Source organism: Polyodon spathula, chromosome 4, assembly GCF_017654505.1.
Source record: "Polyodon spathula isolate WHYD16114869_AA chromosome 4, ASM1765450v1, whole genome shotgun sequence".
In the NCBI taxonomy this organism is placed as follows: Eukaryota; Metazoa; Chordata; class Actinopteri; order Acipenseriformes; family Polyodontidae; genus Polyodon; species Polyodon spathula.
In genome coordinates this window covers 37,422,570-37,441,830 of record NC_054537.1, presented here as the reverse complement: position 1 = coordinate 37,441,830, position 19,261 = coordinate 37,422,570, and the positions used below count along the sequence as shown (strand labels likewise).

General features: G+C 38.3%; 1 protein-coding gene across 3 annotated transcripts; it reads right to left on the bottom strand.

Annotated features, from left to right (window-relative positions):
- Positions 1-698: 698 nt before the first annotated feature.
- Positions 699-17,994, bottom strand: LOC121314505 (divergent protein kinase domain 1C-like). Of its 3 annotated transcripts, none has more exons than XM_041247864.1 (4): positions 17,581-17,994; positions 9,834-10,529; positions 6,838-7,002; positions 699-1,026 (listed from the first exon to the last, which is right to left on the bottom strand). In XM_041247864.1, exons 1-4 carry the CDS (start codon positions 17,764-17,766, stop codon positions 820-822), a joined length of 1,254 nt encoding a protein of 417 aa, XP_041103798.1. In that variant the 5' UTR covers positions 17,767-17,994; the 3' UTR covers positions 699-819. The 3 variants fall into 3 exon arrangements, with proteins under 3 accessions (XP_041103798.1, XP_041103799.1, XP_041103800.1); XM_041247866.1 differs by lacking the exon at positions 699-1,026 and adding an exon at positions 4,361-5,383; XM_041247865.1 differs by lacking the exon at positions 6,838-7,002.
- Between the last annotated feature and the right edge of the window lie 1,267 nt (positions 17,995-19,261).

Genomic DNA, 19,261 nt, shown 5'->3' with positions numbered 1-19,261 from the left:
TAGTCAAATATTGATCTAACATAAGATCTACTTATGTTTGTTTCATGCAATACTTTTATTTTCATGTTATTAGTGACTGATCAATAAAGCACAAAACACTGCACTTCTCTTTTTCCGCTATCAAAAAATGAGGCAGTGAATTACTGAAGGGCACTTAATATGGTATAATTTACCATCAACATAGCCTAACTGTGAAGGCTCATGAAATATTGTCATGGAGAAGCACAGTACACAGCCATGCAAACAAGCAGAACAACGGGCTCTGTTTTCTACTTCCCATTTTTAACAGGACAAAATCACTAAATAAATGTCATTTTTTTGAAAGCGCAGCATATCTGGATTTGTGATCAGGGCAGACCAGGGGGTGTCTACAAATTACAAGCATGACTATACCAGTATAGATATGGTCAGTGTTTGGACATAAATCTTATAATAAATCTTGAGCTATCATCTTTAATAGTTCTCATTACTTTAGTGTAATTTTATTAGCAATTTTCCCAAAATAATGTCTAACAAGCATTCAGTTTTCCAAGAAATAACCACCGCCAGATTTCCAAAACATAATTCATGTTTTACTAAATGAAATATACATGCATGTAAATGATTTATTTGTTAATATAAAACAAACTAAAAAAAAACCCCACCAAATACTCAGAAAAACAGATTAATTACGAATTAATTATTGAATTACGTGTGTAACAGGGCAGAGGCTGGCCACATTTCAAAAGAGCCAGGCTTGTCTGCATACTTTTAACCTCATCTCACCGACAGGTCAGGACAGAATCAGCAGCGGCATCTAGAGCAGGTTTTCTGTCTCCTTCATTCTTGTAATTGTCTCTGGCTAGCCTGAAGCAGCTCATACAGCTGTTTGAAGAGGGTCTGATGATCTTTCTTGTTATCTGGGTACTCACTTGGCACAGCACACCTCTGCACGGCCTTCTGCAGCTCGACTTGCAGAGGAAGGCTGGCCCTGGGGCCTATCAGGCTGGGGGAGAACCAGTGGCGGAACATCTTGTCACAGATCACCTGGTGCAAACAGAATGCAAAACAAAATACACCAAATGTTAGAAGAACAACCTTGCTGCCTATCCAATTTGTTACAGTATAGCATCCATAACTATAAAACATCCAATGGCGGTATATACAATAATACTAAAAGAAAATTCGAAGACATTTCCACTAGCAGTTAAACTTTCCCCAGAAATAGCTGCTTGCCAATGTGCAACTATGTCATCCAGATTGGGATGATGTTGCTATAGAAATCATGAAGCCAATCTCAGCCAGTTCAAATGCCCGGTTCCAGAACATTTCTCTGTATCATATCTTTCCATTAATGTAGACTATTCCACGAAAGTCAAGGGTAATGGTATTTACATTGCTTTGGGTGTTACTTTAATTAAAAACGTGGTTTATAATAAAAAGATAAGAAATTCTAGAACGAGAAAAGGCCATTCGGCCCACCTATGCTCACTCTCAAAGGTGCCAGGATAGCACTCCATAGGAATCCATGGCTAAATGGAGCGCTCTTCCTCCAGACAGCGAGCTAAAGATCTTATTGTAGTCACAGAGAGGGTTATACAGTATTGTTCATGACAGCATCCAGTCTATTCTTGAAGGATCCTATAGTCTCTGCATCAACAACTCTGTCCTGCAGCCTGTTCCAATGGTTCAGCACTCTTTTCTATGAAAAGCTCCTTCTCCTCTCAGCACCCTTCAGCTTCCACATGTGGACCCTGGTTCTATTCTTTGTGACCTGTTAATATGTAAAGTTGACCATGTCTCTTATAACATAAAAGTGTCAGCTTGTTTCTCAGATTCCCTTCGTAGTCCTCTTTCCCAATCATATACCAAATTATAAGAGACAGGATCAACAATACATATTACCTACAGGTAGCTATAGGATGTAACATGACACACATTCTGAGAAAATTAAAAAAATCTTCAACTTCATTCCAAATAAGTTATTTTGTTGTTCTGAAAACATTTGAAATAAAATATGTATATATTTATACATACAAGGTAAATATTTAATTGTATTTCAACTATGACCACATTGAGGTTGTTTAGAATAAGGAACATTAAATTGAATTACAATACTGCTGAAGCAGAAAAGCATTGTAAGATATGTATTGAAAGGAACACTATTAGTTTTCTCATATTCATGACAAACGTCAAATAAAAATGTAATCTAAGTATACTTTCTTTTTAAAATTAGAAGGTATAATAATATACCTTCTAAAAGTTTACCACAGTGATTTGGCTCAGTAATTTTGCAGTTTTCCAATGCTTTTCTCATGGTTTTACTATGCATTTACCATACCTCTCTGGGCTTTACAGTGCATACCTATGATTTACCACGGTTCCACTGGGTTTTATTACACTTTGCTAGGCTTTTATTATGGGAAACATATAAGGGATACCCACAACATTTTAAAATGGTGGATGACTGTCTAGAACCAAACAACAACATTACAATGTCACAATTTGAAAAACCATCTGCATCTGTGCACTGTACCACAATTAATAATGACTGTAATTATAAGAGAGATTAATCCTAACTTAAAGCATTCAGGAGTTATCAAAAAACGTTTGATTATTTGTTTTAACTTTTTGTTTTGTTTTGTTAAGTAACAGCTGTGCTAAAGATGGACTTGAGAGAATATCACATCTGGTGATAGTCTTTGCTTTTTATGAAAACTGTGCCCAACCATAATATCCATGTCCAAATTAGGATTTCCAAAAATTCTGAGTTCCTTCGATGCTAGGAAAGACAATTCCCAAGATGGAAAATTGATTTATGACATTTCCATTTCCAAACTGTGCATCATGCCTCCAAAACAGAATTACTCATACTTACACTTTTGTTGTACTAACTGGAGTAGTTTATTTGTGTAGAGACCTGCTTAAATGTTACATTCAACAGATCTTTTTATTTATTTATTTATTTTTTATTTCAAGTGCTCGCACAATAGGGGTTAATTCAGTAAAAAACAACAACAAAAAAAAAAAGGCCTGTCATTATTCTTTTGATTTTACTCAGTGGGCAGCCTCTTTTAAGTGTCCTGATGACATGTTTAATTAGCATTTCTCATAGCAGGGGCTGTGCATGTTTAAATATCCTAGGCAACAGCCCTTAACCACCGAAACCAACATTGCTCAATGTATTTTAATTGCTGCATACAGCTTTCCCTATGGAGTCAGCCTCCGGGCCCCTGAAAATACAGAGTCCTTTGACTTCTCGTAGAGTTGTTATAGGCAGAGCCTTGCGACTGGATCCCAGTTACCGATTGGGTTCAACCCTCGGAGGACGGAATGACTCCTATGAAGCCTTGACATAAGGAGAAAAAGAGAATCTGAAAGAAAACAAATAATTGTAATTGTAAATAATTTTATAGAGGTTGGAGATAAATGCAGTGTCCCAAGCATGAACGATGAAAGCTATGATCCAGTTTTCATTAAAGGGTGTAGGGGATATCCTGTTCTGAGCACAGAAGATGGAAAAAGTTGCCCACCCTGTTGCGTAAGAGGAGCAGCTAGATGGGGAGAGGGCTGCTAACATATAGAATCTTGCTGATAGGAGGAGATTGGATTCAATTGAAGATGAGCTGCTGGAACAGTGGAACTTAAAGGGGAGACAGAACTGCTGCTAAAACCAGGCTGCGGAACTTGGCTACCTGTAGACGAGATAAAGCATCAGCTGCATTATTGTAGCTGCCTGGAAGATGGTGAGCTTGGATCATGAAATTATGGGAAACTGAGCTTAGCTTCCCAGCAGATCCCAAACAAGTGGCAGAAGGATAAAGGAATAAGGCCTGACTATAAAAGCACCTGAATTATCTGCTTTTGTGAGCCAGTCGCTGTGGCCTGCTGCTTAAATGGATTTAATGGTATTGGGAATTGTATTTTGCGGGTCGCTATTCCGATGGGGCTAAACCTGAAGACGGGAAATGGCGGAGCTGGGAAAGGGCTGGCCAATATCCTTTGCCCATCTTGGCTTGAATTAGAGACTCAGTTCGTTGGCTAGGACTGTAATGTTGATGGGGGTGGAGACTGGATCCAGAAAATTTGATGGGGCGGCCATATTTGTCTTTAGTTACGGATCGGTAGAGGGGGAAGAGGGCAGAAATTGGAGGTGAGATGCAGTTGCTGATGTGGATAGGGTTGCCATTGCCACTTTTGGGCACAGGTCCGATGAGTGTGCGGTGCATGTGTTTGCCCTGACCCCACTGAAAATGAAAATGCAGTTGAGTAGATCTGTGTTGGGGGCAGACCAATCAACATTATTATTGTTGTTAGCCAATATAGCATCTGCTTTTACAGAGAATGTTTTATGGTAGTCGTAGAACATAGTGCCCCCATATCTCACTGATAGTTCTATAACATAAAACATATATTGGTCCATCTCCTGGCGGCGATGGGAGTATGCAGCACACAGAATGTCTCGATAAAAGGAATATGCGAGAATGAACTCACTAAGGGACAGATTTTTAAGCAGGCGAGGATAGTGGGATTTCAGCGTGACTGATAAATCTCTGCGATGAATAAATTCAGATGCAGTGATGAGAATGTTAACCAGCTTGAAGTCTTTACCTTCAATTATTTGTCTTCGGATCAACGAGGAGAGGACGTGATGTCTGAGGGCTGCTGCTGATTGGGAGCTTGAAGTGGATGCTGTAGCCAGATTGTACTCTGGAACACCGATGAATGGGAGAGGGGGCGAGGCCAAAGCTGCCTGGGCTGGGGTGAGCAAGGGAGCCACTGAAATGGATGATGCGTTGAAAGTGGGGGCGGAGATTGGCACATGAGAGGCAGAAGGAGGAACTGCAACAGTGCTGGAGTGATCGTCTATACCATCTAGACGAGTATTTATTGCAGACAGAGCGTTTGCAAAAGCCTGCATAAACTGCTTCATGTCATCCATAATTTTTTGATACAGCTCTGCCATAGCGTCTTCAGCTGCTGGGCTTCTGTTATACTTGCAGACAGCCCTGAAGTAGTGATGTAGCTGTTGTAGCAGCTGCAGAGCAAGCAGGGGCAGGGCGGCGAGTGGAAAAAATGGGCTTCGCTGAAACAGACATGCACGAAAGTAAAAATAATGTAGTCCGATCGCTTCCAGGTGGAATTTGGATTTCCTAATGAAATAATGCTTTTAATAGTCTGGTGACGGCCGAGTTCTTAAAGAAAAGCTGGGCAGGGAAGGGATCCTGTCGGCGTTTCCTTTTGGAACAGTGCAGCTGGGAAAGCTTTGGGTCAGGGGCTGAAACAAAGGAACAATATACCGCGATACACTGTGGATTCTCTGGGTCGGAAGAAGATGAGGCAGATAAATCCATGTTCGGTGTCGTGTCCAGTCTTGGTTCGATAATCAGTCAGGGTAGTCATGCTGCAAGGTCAAAGCCAAATAGGAAAATCTTATGAAAAAGGGTCAAAGCCAGATCGGGTAGTTAAAGGTTCAGGAGTTGAAAACGGTATCGTGGGGAAGTCAGAAAGGCAAGGTTTCATTCATGATAATCAATGTAATGGTCTCTCTCTCTCTCTCTCTCTCTCTCTCTCTCTCTCTCTCTCTCTCTCTCTCTCTCTCTCTGTATGGGCAAAACACAATGCAAGAGAAAGAGTTGAGCTGTGACTGGGTTTAAATAGGGAGTCAGTGATTATAGAAAGGTGAAATTAGTCAAAGATGATAGACAGGTGAGATTAGGAATGAACAAAGCCTTGGCTCATACCACTTGAACTCCAAAGAATTTAACATTAATTATTCCTACTATTATTTAACCCTTTGAGTTGTATGAATGTACAACTGTACGTTTACTGCTGTCTGGTCCCCAGGGAGTAAAAACTTATCAGTACATTCTGCAAATTTAAACTTGAATTACTGAGCCTACAAAACCCCTGATCACATGATATTGTAATACAAGGTTTCTGTAACACCTTTTATTGGTCCCTTGAATCCCTCTGCCAGATATTGACTGAATTACATGTAATTATCCCAGTCACACAAATGTCAGTAGTATTTGTAAACTGGGAAAAATCGCTCAGTGAGAAAAAAATATTATTAATTATACTGAATTCAGATTCCAACATAAATTCAAATACATACAATTCTTACACTGAATCAGATGTAAGCGAGTGTGTCAGTGAAGACATAAGCGAAGAATATTTACCATCAACATCAAGTGACAGCGAAGAGGCGGCGCCAAGCTCTGTGCGTTTCTCCATGCTTCAAGGAGAATCATGCGCTGAAGCATTAGACTCACTCCTTCCACCCCCACAACCTGTTTACCCGGATATGATTTTATTCATGTCTCTCTCTCTCTCTCTCTCTCTCTCTTTCTAGTTTTTGTTAGGATGTGTTGTTGTGGTTGTTCCCCCCAGTTGTTTATTGTTTATTACCTACATGTTATTTATTTATGGTAAAAATGATTTTTCTGTATTTCATTAGTATTCATTACAAACATACATATAGCTTTCAGTTGGTTTATATGCTGTACTCATAACAATCAAGCACGTGCAGTAGAGAGAAAAAAAAAAAAAACTCACTCCCGTAGGACCGGCAGTGCATTTTAGAACTCACTACTCAAAGGGTTAAAAAGCCTGCAGCTATTTTTGGATTATTATTTAGTGAACTGTTGACAAAATATTTAAGTGTATTGGACAGTACTGTTGTTTTTATTTTATGGGAAGTGTTAGGGTTAATGATTTATTACCAGTATTATAACACTAATAGCTTTATATTGTTTATATAAAATGGTGGATAATGCACTTTGTTGTGATCCATTGTGCAAAACTGCAAAAGCACACAATCCCTCAATAAACCTTGTGTTTCAGAAAATAACTTACTTGCAAATTGCTGTTTATCCTTTTTGCACCACATTTGTTGCGCTGCATGTCACACTTAGAAAAGCAGTCAAAAAAATTACAGTCTTCGTCATTTGTGCAATTCTGTTGAAGGATGTCCCTCATTTTGGGCTCAAAGAAGGCCATGTCTACATCGATTGCAACAACCTAAAACACAAACAGTCAGCCATAATTACAGTAAATTAATCAAGCTGTGGATCCCACTACATAGCTTTTATTGATTGACACCAAAAGATCATAGGTCTGTGTCAGCACTGGAAATGGAACCTCAATGTGTGGTATTGCAAGTAGAACTTAAAACAGCTTTCAGGCATACCTGATGAGTCATCTGTTGAATGAGATGTTGCATTTTTCTATCAACTGTAATTATCAATTAGCTATTTTCACTGTACTGTCTAAGTTATATTGTAGCAACGTCAACTGCCAAACCATCCTTTTCTCTTTAAGGGAATTATACTTCTTTTGCCTCGTGTTCCTTTTATCTTTCTAACCATTATTTTCTGTTTTCTTGGTCTCTCTCTCTCTCTCTCTCTCTCTCTCTCTCTCTCTCTCACTCTCTCTCTCTCTCTACAGGTGTACCTAGAAGCCCTTCTATTCACAATCTATACCCGCTCACACGGTACCCTTATCTCCTCATCTGGCTTCTCATATCACCTATATGCTGATGATACTCAGATCTTTATTTCTTTTCTTTTGACTTTCATAACTCCTCCTGCATTTCATATTGTCTCTCAGCAATCTCATCTTGGACACATCACTTCAAACTCAACCTTTCTAAACCTGACCTCTTTTACTTTCCTTCTACTCCTCTCTCCTCTAACCTCTTTGATGTTATTAATATTTCTCCTTCTCCTTGAAACCTAGGTGTTATTTTGGATGCTTCCCTCTCTTATTCTCATCACATCTCTTCACTAACATGTACTTATTGTTTCTTTCTTAGCAACATCTATAGAATCTGCCCTATTCTATCTACTTAATATTTGTTTATTAGCAGACGCCTTTATCCAAGGTGACTTACAGAGAGTAGGGTGTGTGAACTATGCATCAGCTGCAAAATCACTTAGAACAACAGCTCATCTCCTGGTCAAAGCTCTTTTCTTTCTAGACTGGATTATTGTAACTGTCCTCCCTGGTCTCCCTGCTTCAGCTATTTGCCCTCTTCAGCTTATTCAAAATGCTGCTGCTCATCTGGTATTTTCCGAACCATTCTACCCCTCTGCTTCGCACTCTCCACTGGTTACCTATCTCTGCTTGCAGCCAATTTAAAACCCTTGCTCTCACCTATCACTCTGTTCATCATACTGCTCCTTCCTCTCTCCAAACTCTCGTGTGTCCTTATATTCCCTCTTGCCCTCTCCGCTCATCCTCTACTGCCCAACTTCTTATGCCTTCTCTTCACTCGACTTACTCCCTTACTTCCCTCATCCCCCTGTGGTGAAACCAGGTTATAATCGTTTACTGCTTTTTGCCGTCTTCTCAAAACTGACTTATTCAATGTTTATTGTGAAATTTCTATTTATATATCTTTTTGTATTTTCTGTATTTATAATTATTTTGTATATATTGTATATATGTGTTTGTTTTGCATTTTTATTGCCTGTAATGAATATATCTTTATATTTTGTTTAATTTTCTGTAAGTCACTTTGGATATATATATATATATATATATATATATATATATATATATATATATATATATATATATATATATATAAAACAAAAACAGTAAGTTAAAATGAGTGTGTCCCTATAAGGTATAATTATTAATAAACCAGGCTGTCATATCTTTGGCAGGAATCATAATAGGTCACACCCATCTGTAACTGAACAGAATGACTTGAGAAGCCTGTGTGAAGAAGGAGCACCCAGCAAGACTCTTTAGAAAGGCATGAAAGATAATATTTGACTGTTTTGGAAATTATGTAATGGGAAACTAAAGAAGGCATTGCCAAACATGTACTATACATATCAGAGCACCCGTAAAATAAAACAGCTGCACAGACGCAATGTCTGACGTCCTTGTTTTAGGATTAAAATAGAAAATACTGTTAACTGACATGCATTACACACAATCTTCTAAAACATTGTGAATTACCATTTTTATTTAAATCTTTAGGTACTCTTGACTACATCTGGTGAAAAAAATCATAATGTTTTTTTAAACTGGCATTTAATTTATTCTTTGTTAGTTTTTAAATATTGGTTTTCTGTTGTATCACAAATTAATCTGAAAAAATTTAACCAATGAATGCAGTGGTACAGTGTTTGAGTTTGACCTTGAATTTCAGTTCTCTGGACAAACACCAATAATTGAATTGTCGTGGGGAATTTACCCTGTGTTTTAAACAATCTATGCAGGGGTGATAGTTATCATTTATCAGTATTAATATTCTGATTCAGGAACAAGAGACTTTATCCCCACAATTATTTTATTTACAAAGGTTCGGTATTTAGCAGTTTATTTGAAATGCACTACATTCGTATAACAGTAGGGATGTACAGCTATGGCCAAATGTTTTGCATTGCCCTATAAAATGAACTAACTTTGCATCATAAAGTCGAATGAAACCTGCTGAATAATGTTACATTAACATTGAATTACATACCGCTTTGCAGATTTTCATATACTTAAAGAAAAACTGACAAAAATTTAAACAACTGACATTTTTGAAATCTACATGAAATACGGTACTACTAGTATGATTTCTGATAGACTTTTGCAATATCAGTTTGTAGTTTCTTTGATTACGTGATGTTAAATAAAATATCTAAATTATGGTCATATAGTTTTTTTTTATTTAATTAATATTATTATGTTGCAATCCTAAAATTCAAGGTAATTCAAAAGTTTTGGCCTCAGCTGTATATGCAATGTTACTATTCCCTGCTTTGTAAAAGAGCCTTATGTCTCAATGTGATTAACCCTGGTTAAATGCAATTATTACCTGGCCTATTGCTATAAGAAGACAATCTTACCGTCAAATCTTTTCTAATTGCAAAGTTTTCTGGTTTGATGTCACAGAGGTGAAGATGGTAGGAAAAATCGTTTTCAAAGTGCTTGACCATGTCTAAAAAGCTGAGTGCAATTTTATGTATAGCCCCATTTAAGGCTTTGTTGTGATGGCCTGTTACAGATGAATCAAAAAGTTCTTCCAGGGAAAAGAGGTTCTGATTCCAAGCATGGCCAGCTATAAGGTACTCCACTGCATAAAAGTGCCCACAGGATCCCAGTATCTTGACAACATGGTTGCTCAAATCCTGTAATATTTTGAAAAAAGTATACTCTTCCTGTTGAAGAAGGGACCACATAGTGACCATTTCTGCCTTGGAGTATGGTTCAACTCTCCCTTGTAAATGTTTGCTCCATAATTTTGGCATAGTTGTGTTCTCCAGTTCCAACCCCAACAAGTTTTTAATCTCCAGTGCTGCATAATACACAATATCCATTGTGGAAACATCCGGCGTTTCCTGGTAATCCAGCATTCCGAAATTGTCATAGGATGAGAAGTTTTCCAGTTTTGATTTGAGTATAATGGGAATACCATGCCAGTCTGCCTGAATTACCTTTTTGCCCTTTTCATAGTAAAGACATCTTTGGTACACCACTTGCTTGCTGACACACAGATCTTCACAAAGATCGCCAGTGAGGATTCCCTCCTTATAGCCATCACACTGAAACAAAGAAAACAGCAGTGAATACTGACGTTGAAGTTGGTAAAGATCGAAAGGGTAGTGTTTGTGGTATCAGCTGGCCATTAAAATATGGAAAATAAATATGCTTTGGAACATCACACATGCAGAATAAGATTATTTTCTCACTTGCACTTTGGTAACATAACCACAATTTGTACCACAATCAACAATACATATTATTTTCTGAAATTAACTGTATTGCCCTACAGAAGTTCTCTAAAAAAGCATTCTTCGAGAAGTTTATATCATTATCTTCAACTAGGTGCTGCCAAGCGGGAACATACATCCAGTTTCTTGCTTATACAAAGAACAAATGTGTAGCGCTGTGACAGAGATCGAACGACGCTTGGTGTTAGATCTCCTTCCCGACCCGTGGGGGCACTAGAAAGAAAGAACAGAGTACCCTTAAGCAAATGGCAAGACAATTTATTCCGTAGGGTAGGTGGAAGTTGGCCATTTAGGAAGGGGGTGGAGCTATGGCACCCAAGCTCACTGACCCGTGTGGAATTATAACCATTAATAAACACTCTTGCACCTGTGAATCATTTGTCTGTGTGATTAATCCGCTGTGCACTGCACTCACCTACACGTATTCACCACTTTGCCACAAGCACACACAAAATATTAATATTAAATCATTTCTTTATTATATATTTTTTAAAAGACATAGCGATCTACCGGTTTCGGCACAAATGTGTCTTCATCAGGATATTATTTTCTATTTGTATCAGTAACAGATACTGAATTCTTCAGATTTATTTTATTTAGTTTTACACTGCAAAATAGCAAGAAAACAGTCCAGTATCCACTCAATGATCCAGTGCTACATGTAATAAATATTTTCAGTTTCAGATTCCAAAGACTGCACCCCAGGGCTCTATTCACAAACCTTATAAGTTGTTTAAGAATGTTTTTTATGAATAATATATTTATGAAACTGTTCTGTACTGTTTTTCATAAAACCGTGAATAGTCCAGAACAGTTTCAGAAATATGAAACTTGAATGTATTCATAAAAACAGACATTGAAAAAATGTTCAGAGTTAAAGCTTTGTGAATAGAGCCCCCATTCTCTAACTCTTTCAATTGGACTTTGGTTTATCATCTCCAGAAGACAGTTCAAATCATTTAAATTATGTATTTTGGCCTGTTGTCAACCCTCACTTGCATACAAGCTGAGACTTACAGTCTGACTCCATTCCACCACACTGATTACCAACAACTTAGAATCAAATGCTCTGCCTTAACTGGTGATAAATGCTCAGCATGCCTTTTCCTTTTCTACATGTCTGTGCAGAACTGAAATGGTTAACATTCTGCCTCATGAAATCTGTGCTAGCAATCTCACTGGTCCACACAGGTGCTTCTCTTCCGGGCCACTACTCTGTTTTGCTGACCTTACAAATTCCAAGGCACAGGTCAAAGAAAAGCAGAGATGTTGATCAAGCCAGAGTTCAGGGTAAACCCCCCTGCAGCTGCAAGTCTCCACCACAGTACAAGAACAAATCTGAAGTATAAGCATGCATGTGTAAAAGGTTATCATTTATCTTTACAAGTAAACACTCGCTGTGACTGAAACTTTCCTTTTAGATGCCGGTAATACAGTGTTGTCTGATAGTCTTTAATCATAAGGGCACTTGACCACAATGTACTTTCAGCACTGCTATTCATGAGATGCATATTCTAAACGCTAATAAACTCAAAAGCACACCCTCAAGGCAAAGGGCCAGTTGACTTATCAGGGGAAAACAATTATGCTACTCAGTCATCCAAAACTAAGCTAGTCTAAGAATAATAATCAGATGAAAGAAAACAGCAGCTAAGTTCAACTTAAGTAGCTTTTGTTTGACAATAACACAGTTTTAATAATGATGTAGTTGACAATTAGTGCCAATACAGTATGTTCAGAAGCTTTGTGAAGAGCCCATCTGTAATTTAAGAAAATCAACCACATTTTGTTGTGTTACCTTTAAGACTACAGAGAAAAGAAGGTTGTACATTTGTTTTCCAAACTACAACAGAGTAATATACTAAATAGATACTAAGCATGAATGCCTCAACCATATATATATATATTATATATATATATATATATATATATATATATATATATATATATACTATATTGATATATATATATACAACATGTGAGAAAGTTACATATTGTGACATTTCAGTGAGATGGATTTTTAATTAATCGTAAAATAGTTGCCCTAAATATCTTTGTTCTGACAAAACAAAACAGTCCCCACCCGCATGTAAAATGCTCTGGACCAGAAAGCTATCACATGCTCCAACTGAATGTCACCTCACCTAAACAGTGCACGGTTTAATGTTAAATTGATATGTATATTTTGTTAAAATGTATATGTTTTTAAACTAAGGGAACATTAGCGATCTAAGTACAAGTCCAATGTCTCCATCTAAAAAGAAAAGCGAATCTGTTTCAAGGAAATATGACCACAGTTACATTGAGTTTGGCTTTGTTGCTTGTGGGCCTGAAAACAATCCAGCTCTAACCCTGACCCTGGAAATGCTTTCAAAGGAAAGCATGAAGCCTTCAAAATTAAAAAGACATGTAATTACCTGGCAACCCAAATGTGCAAAACAAAGGCTGTGATTTTTTCTTTTGAAAAAAATAATAAAAATAAAAACTTGGAATTTCGATATTCTACGTACCAGTTGGGTGTGGGGAAAAGCCGGAGGAGGTGGAACTTGGAACTATTGCTGACAGCAACTATTGTTGCCTGATGCCTCAAATTCACTTCCGCCAGGTTTTAATAAAATCTAAAAATGGTATTTCCAAGTATAAATTCATTTTTCCACATATATTTTGCCAGAGCCAGAAAATAGAGAAGACATGCTCTTTTTAGTTGAATGCTTTATTCAGTTTCAGGATGCTCTCTCAGCACCAACACAGAGACCACTGCTCAGTCAGCTTCATTGCATTCCAAGAACAACTACAATGAATAACGCTGCAGCGCCTTCTTATAGGCTTAGCCCACCCCCTTTATGAAAATAGCGTACCAGGTTTCGGACACATCCCATTGGCCCTCAGCTGCACACTAGGACCAATGAGGCGGTTGCGGTGGAGCATGTTCTTTTGATTCTAGATGAAGAGTTGCACCTGGTAGACCACCTCACCCACTCGCTGCAGCACAGTACAAGGTCCCACCCAAGGAGTGTCCAGTTTGGGAGACCGTCCTTTCTCTCTGTGGGGACTGTAAACCCACACCAACTACTAAGGCTGAAAGTGGTGTCCTCTCGCCCAGAGTTTGTAGTTCCACCGCTGTCGGATTCTGGCAGCCTGAAGCTGTTCCTTGGCAAAGGCATGAGTGCTATCCAGGTTTTGTAAGCACTGGTCACATTACATTCCATATTTGCTCCTGGTGGTCACCCATACGGGATCTTAGCTGGTGTCCTCAGCTCCTGCCCCATCATTAACAGGGCAAGAGTACAGCGGGTAGACTCCTGCATGCTGATGCGACAGGCCAGCAGGATCAGTGACAGGTGGAGAGCCCAATTATGCTGGTGCTCACTGGTGGCGATGGCCAGTTGGGTGCTTAAAGTGTTCAACCAGACCATTACTTTAGGGGTAAAGGGGTGTGGTAAGGGTCTTGCTAAGCCCCAGCCATTTGTAGACGTCGCCGAAGCCCTTGCTTGGGTCTTAGTGGAGCTTGTGGAGAACCCCGAATCGGAAGAAGAACCCGCTGATAAGCCTGCCTGCCACTGTCTGTGCGGCCTGGTTTGGCAGCGCATAGGCTTCTGGCCACTTCGTGAAGTAGTCTACATCTGCCAAAATGAACTGGTACCCACTGTCGGAGGTGGGAAAAGGACCCATGGCATCAGTGGCTCTATATTGTGGCCTCTAAATTGGTTCTCTGACCTGGTACTGCTGCAGGGGTGCATGTCTTGGAGGTGCAGTCGTTGCACCACTGGTAGTGGGTCTCCACATCATGGCAGCAGTATCCCCAGTAGTACTGGTCATGGAGGTGGGCCAGCGTTTTGTTGATGGCGATGTGGTTGGTTAGGGGTACAATGCACCAGAGTGAGGCGGGCACCACTAGTTGCAGGAGGCCCTCGTCTGTGGACGGGACTTGCCATCGGCGGTGCAGGACGGCCTCCCGCAGTTCCAAGGCGGTCCACCGTGACTACAAACCCTTCACAGACTGAAAGAGAGGGGCTACTTCAGGCCACTGGTCCACTTGAAAGGGCTGGCATTTACCGTGATCCAGGGGATGGTACTGGTGACCGTCGCCACTCCTGCACTTATTATGAGTGTTCATACCTTTTTGTGTTGTACAGTCTGTAAGATGTTACTTGTTGATTTAGTGCTATGTTGGGGCACGTTTGTCTTTGTCCATGAGCATTTTTGTTAATTAAAAAAATATGAAAATGCTAGTTAAGGAAGCTGCACAAAAGATCCAATATGTATCACTGTCAAATAATACTGTACAAAGGCGCATTGAAGAAATGTCAGGCGATGTAAGTTTGCAGTTCTGAACAGCTTCATGAAAGTTGCATGTTCGCTCTTCAAATTGATGAAAGAACCGACATCGTCAAATGTGCACAGCTCATGGATTTTGTATGTTGAATGTGTTGAAGAAGTTGTTGAAAATGTGTTATTTTGTGAAGAGCTCAAGGAGAGAATTACAGGTGCTACCATTTTTGAATGCTTAAATACCTACATTAAATCAGAGGGTCTCAAATGGAAAAAGTCTGTTGGATTGTACACAGATGGTGCTGCAGCAATGACTGGCAAACACAGTGGAGTAACAGCAAGATTTAAGGAAGTTGAGAGCAATGCTGTAACAACCCACTGCTTTTTACAGCATCAGACATCCGTAAGCAAGTATTCAAATCTACAAGGTTTGAATACTGAGATCAAATGGTTAACTGTATAAGGCCAAGGCTCTTGGCACTCAATTGTTAAATTGTTAAAGAAGATCTGGGCATATATTTGCTTGAATATTACTTGGGTAACCCACAATCCAGCACTATACATTCTCCAACTCAGTATATACATTCAGTAAAACTTTTAGACTGAGGTGCCTTATATAGCTACAGTACAATAAATGAATGGGAAAAAAATGATAGAATACATAGAATCTCATATGATTCCTAGGTCTAGTGCTGAACTATTTCAAAAGGAAGGAACTGTGTGGGAGAATAATGGGTTTTTTTCTGAGATTTTTTTGGCCTCTTTAAATTACTGCCATTATTGTCCTAAAGGCAATTGGTTTTATAAAAGGAACCATTTAAACAGGTCTGATTGATGGAGGTGGGGGGGGGGGAGCGGTGCCGGGGGGGTCAATCAATCAACAGTTCTAAATATATCTTTAGCCGGGCCACGTCATGTCTGAAAAAGAAGGTAAGAAAGCCAATTTAATTTGGAATCGTGATTCAGTTATGTGTTCTGTAACCACAGGAAGAAAACTGTAGACAGCCACAGACCAGGAAGTTTAACACTAACGCTCCCAGTAGCCTCAGCCACTTCCTAACCATCTCTCCAATTCAAGATGTTTTAGGTGTTTGTATTTCTTTTTTTTTCCTTTCTTCTAACACTTCTAACCTTTCTCCCAATATAAATGTATAACACTTTTCTGAAGAACACCTTTTATACCTTTTATAGCAAAATAATGTTGGTAATGTGTACCATGCGATTATTACCCTCAGGGCTCTGCTCGTGAAACTTATAACACTACTGAAATATATTCGTTTTTTAAAGCCTATTTTGATAAAATTATATTTTCTCAAGGGGAGGTTTTTTAATTTCAAAACAATCTCTAACTTTATAACTTTTACAAGTCATGCAGTTCCCCACAGACAATTTTTCTCTGATTTCTGTCTTATACATATGTTAATACTTTAGTTTTCTGTGTGATTTACAGTATATAATCACAAACATGTTGAAAGCTAGCTATAGTGACAGACCGAAATACATTGTGGTAATAAATGTAATACATTGAAATAAATTGTGGTGCCTACATAACCAATAACTAATTGTATTTAGTTCAATTGATGTGTAGCCAGGAATCCATCCAGATATCAAGTAGAATAATAAATACAGTACTCTCGACACATTATAGAACAATGGTTGGTTTGGGGTACATTATTAGGCAAAAATAAAAGTAAGGGGTCTAGATGGTAGCTAAATCCCATGACCATAATCTATGGGAACCTATATTGGCTCACCGCTGTGCAAAACAATTTTGTGGAATAGTATAATGCAAATAATCTCTTATACAATCAAGAAGTGCTGATTCTGTTCATCAGTTTTAATCTCAAATGTTAATATGGTATGCATCTTACTCTTGTAGTGTTAAAACACAATAAACCAGCATACGGAACAAAGATTTTGATCCGCCTTTCCAGCAGTGCAGAAATTCAGCAATCCGTCAGTGTCAAACTAAATAAGGAACAAGTTAGTCTATTACAAAGGCACAGGGAGAATAATACATTTTGAGGTTCAGCATCGTTAGAAAAGCATGCTGCATGACATACTGTTCAAGAATACTCAGTGATATGCGCAGCATGCATATTTATGACTGAGTACAAGGAGATATACATTAAATTATGTAAAGAATTGTTGCTTTGAAGGTCAATCTAATTGGTGTTTTTTTCCTCAGATTGTACATAAATTAATTTGAAACAGAAACCCTGTCCTAATGAAGCACATTGAGTCCTGCTGCCTTTTTAACTCAGCAGAGTGAAAATTAGACAAAAGTGCCATTCAACCATTTCTCCTGATTAGAGCTTACATTATCAAACTGTAACCCAGTTTTTTTTTTATATCATCATATTCATGCCTCATTATGAGCTGAAAATACATTTGATGTAACCTGCTTATATTTGCAGTTTTTCTTAGTGAATAACTTTGCATTTACTGTAGAAACTTTTTTCCCCCTGCGATTTCTAAATGGTGCTAGATCAAGTTGGATTGTTGTTACTAACATATCCTCCAACAATGCATACCTATCTGAAGTATTTTCAAATAATAATATTAATAATAATAATAATAATAATCCTACCACTCTTGCCAGAATCCTTTTACTTTTCTCATCGGTGCAGTAGTCAGAGAAGATTGTCCTGTTAACAAACATCAGTGCACTCATGAAAATCCAAAAGCCAAACCAGAAGAGTGCGAACAAGAGGGTGTTTTTTCTGAAAATCTTCACCCCCAGCCTCCTGAATGCACAATTCCTCCAGGTTATCATTGCCTGGCTCCAGAAATTACACCATAATTAATAGCAAAATACAAGCCTGTTAAATGAAGTTCAAGGAAAGTAATTTTGTAAATGTGCCATTCTTCCGCAATAATTAGTTGAAGTTCCTGTCTTTGTTTTCTGAAGTAGACTGAATGTACGCTCACTCATTGTCTTCTTTGCATGCTGTGTGATTCTTGTAGTTTAGCTAACCCTGGCCCAAGGTTCCCAAAACAGCTCCTTTGCTAGAGAGCTCCACTAACTCTACAGCCTTGACAAACACTGCCTTTAAAAAGGCTGAGTGAGAGCCACAAAGTTACGCCTCCTTTTGTCTCTTATGTCAACCAGACCCTTTGGTTTCCAGACAGCAGATCCAGCTTTCACTCATACAAGGATAAAGTGTTGTTGTTTTTTTTTTTTTTTTTTAACAGAGCTCAGATCACAAACAGGCTTAGGGTATTTTAACAAATGGGAGAATAAAGACATTATGACAGGTAATGCTGTCATAATATCTTTATTCTCCCATTTGTGAAATCATGTGAAGTTTAAATGAAATGAGAAGTGATCAGATGTAGAAAAATAGGGGCAATCAAAATGTGTACCTTACTAGTATGCCACGTAAGACTGGATTGAGCAGAGAGGATTAAAAGCAAGAGGAAGTTCTTTAATTATATATATATATACACACACACACATATATATATATATATATATATATATATATATATATGTGAAAGATCCTTGCACTCACAGAGTTCGTTGCCCCTTTAAAATAGACCCAAGACACTGAAAATTGAGTTTTCCGGCGCTGATGTGCACTTTTAATAAACATAAATGAAATTAAACAAACAGAAATAAACACCCAGCTCTCCTTTAGAGCACTAACTAAACACAGACTGGTCCCTCACTAACCACAGGACGGCTAAGCCGTTTACCTCTCACACCAACACACAAAACTCACACAGGCATCACACAATTTCTTTTCCTGATACGACTGCTCTCACTCACACAGTCGGGCTCTTCACTCAGCAGCCCAAAAGAAACTGGCTGCCTCCCTTAAATACACTGCACCTGGCTCCAATTTACAATTGGCACCAGGTGCAGGGGATTAACTAAACAATCAAACAATTAACACAATTTAAACCCTTAGCCCAATCACCCAACAGTGCATTCTCACAAGGTTTTAGCAGGGAGGAATTTTAACCCCCTCCCTGCTATCTCACTATATATATATATATATATATATATATATATATATATATATATATATATATATATATATATATATATATATATTACAATTCAAACCTGATGTGTAATCCCTAACCCTAACTTTCTTTTTATTTATCACAATAGAGTTTAAGAAAACCTTAAACCTGCAACACTTCAATTTGTGTAATACTGGAATTCAGTTACATGTAAGTAAACAGTCCATATTATGCAATAGGGATTTACAGCCAGACAATAAATAACAAAATATCAGTATTATTGCAAAACTTAATTATAC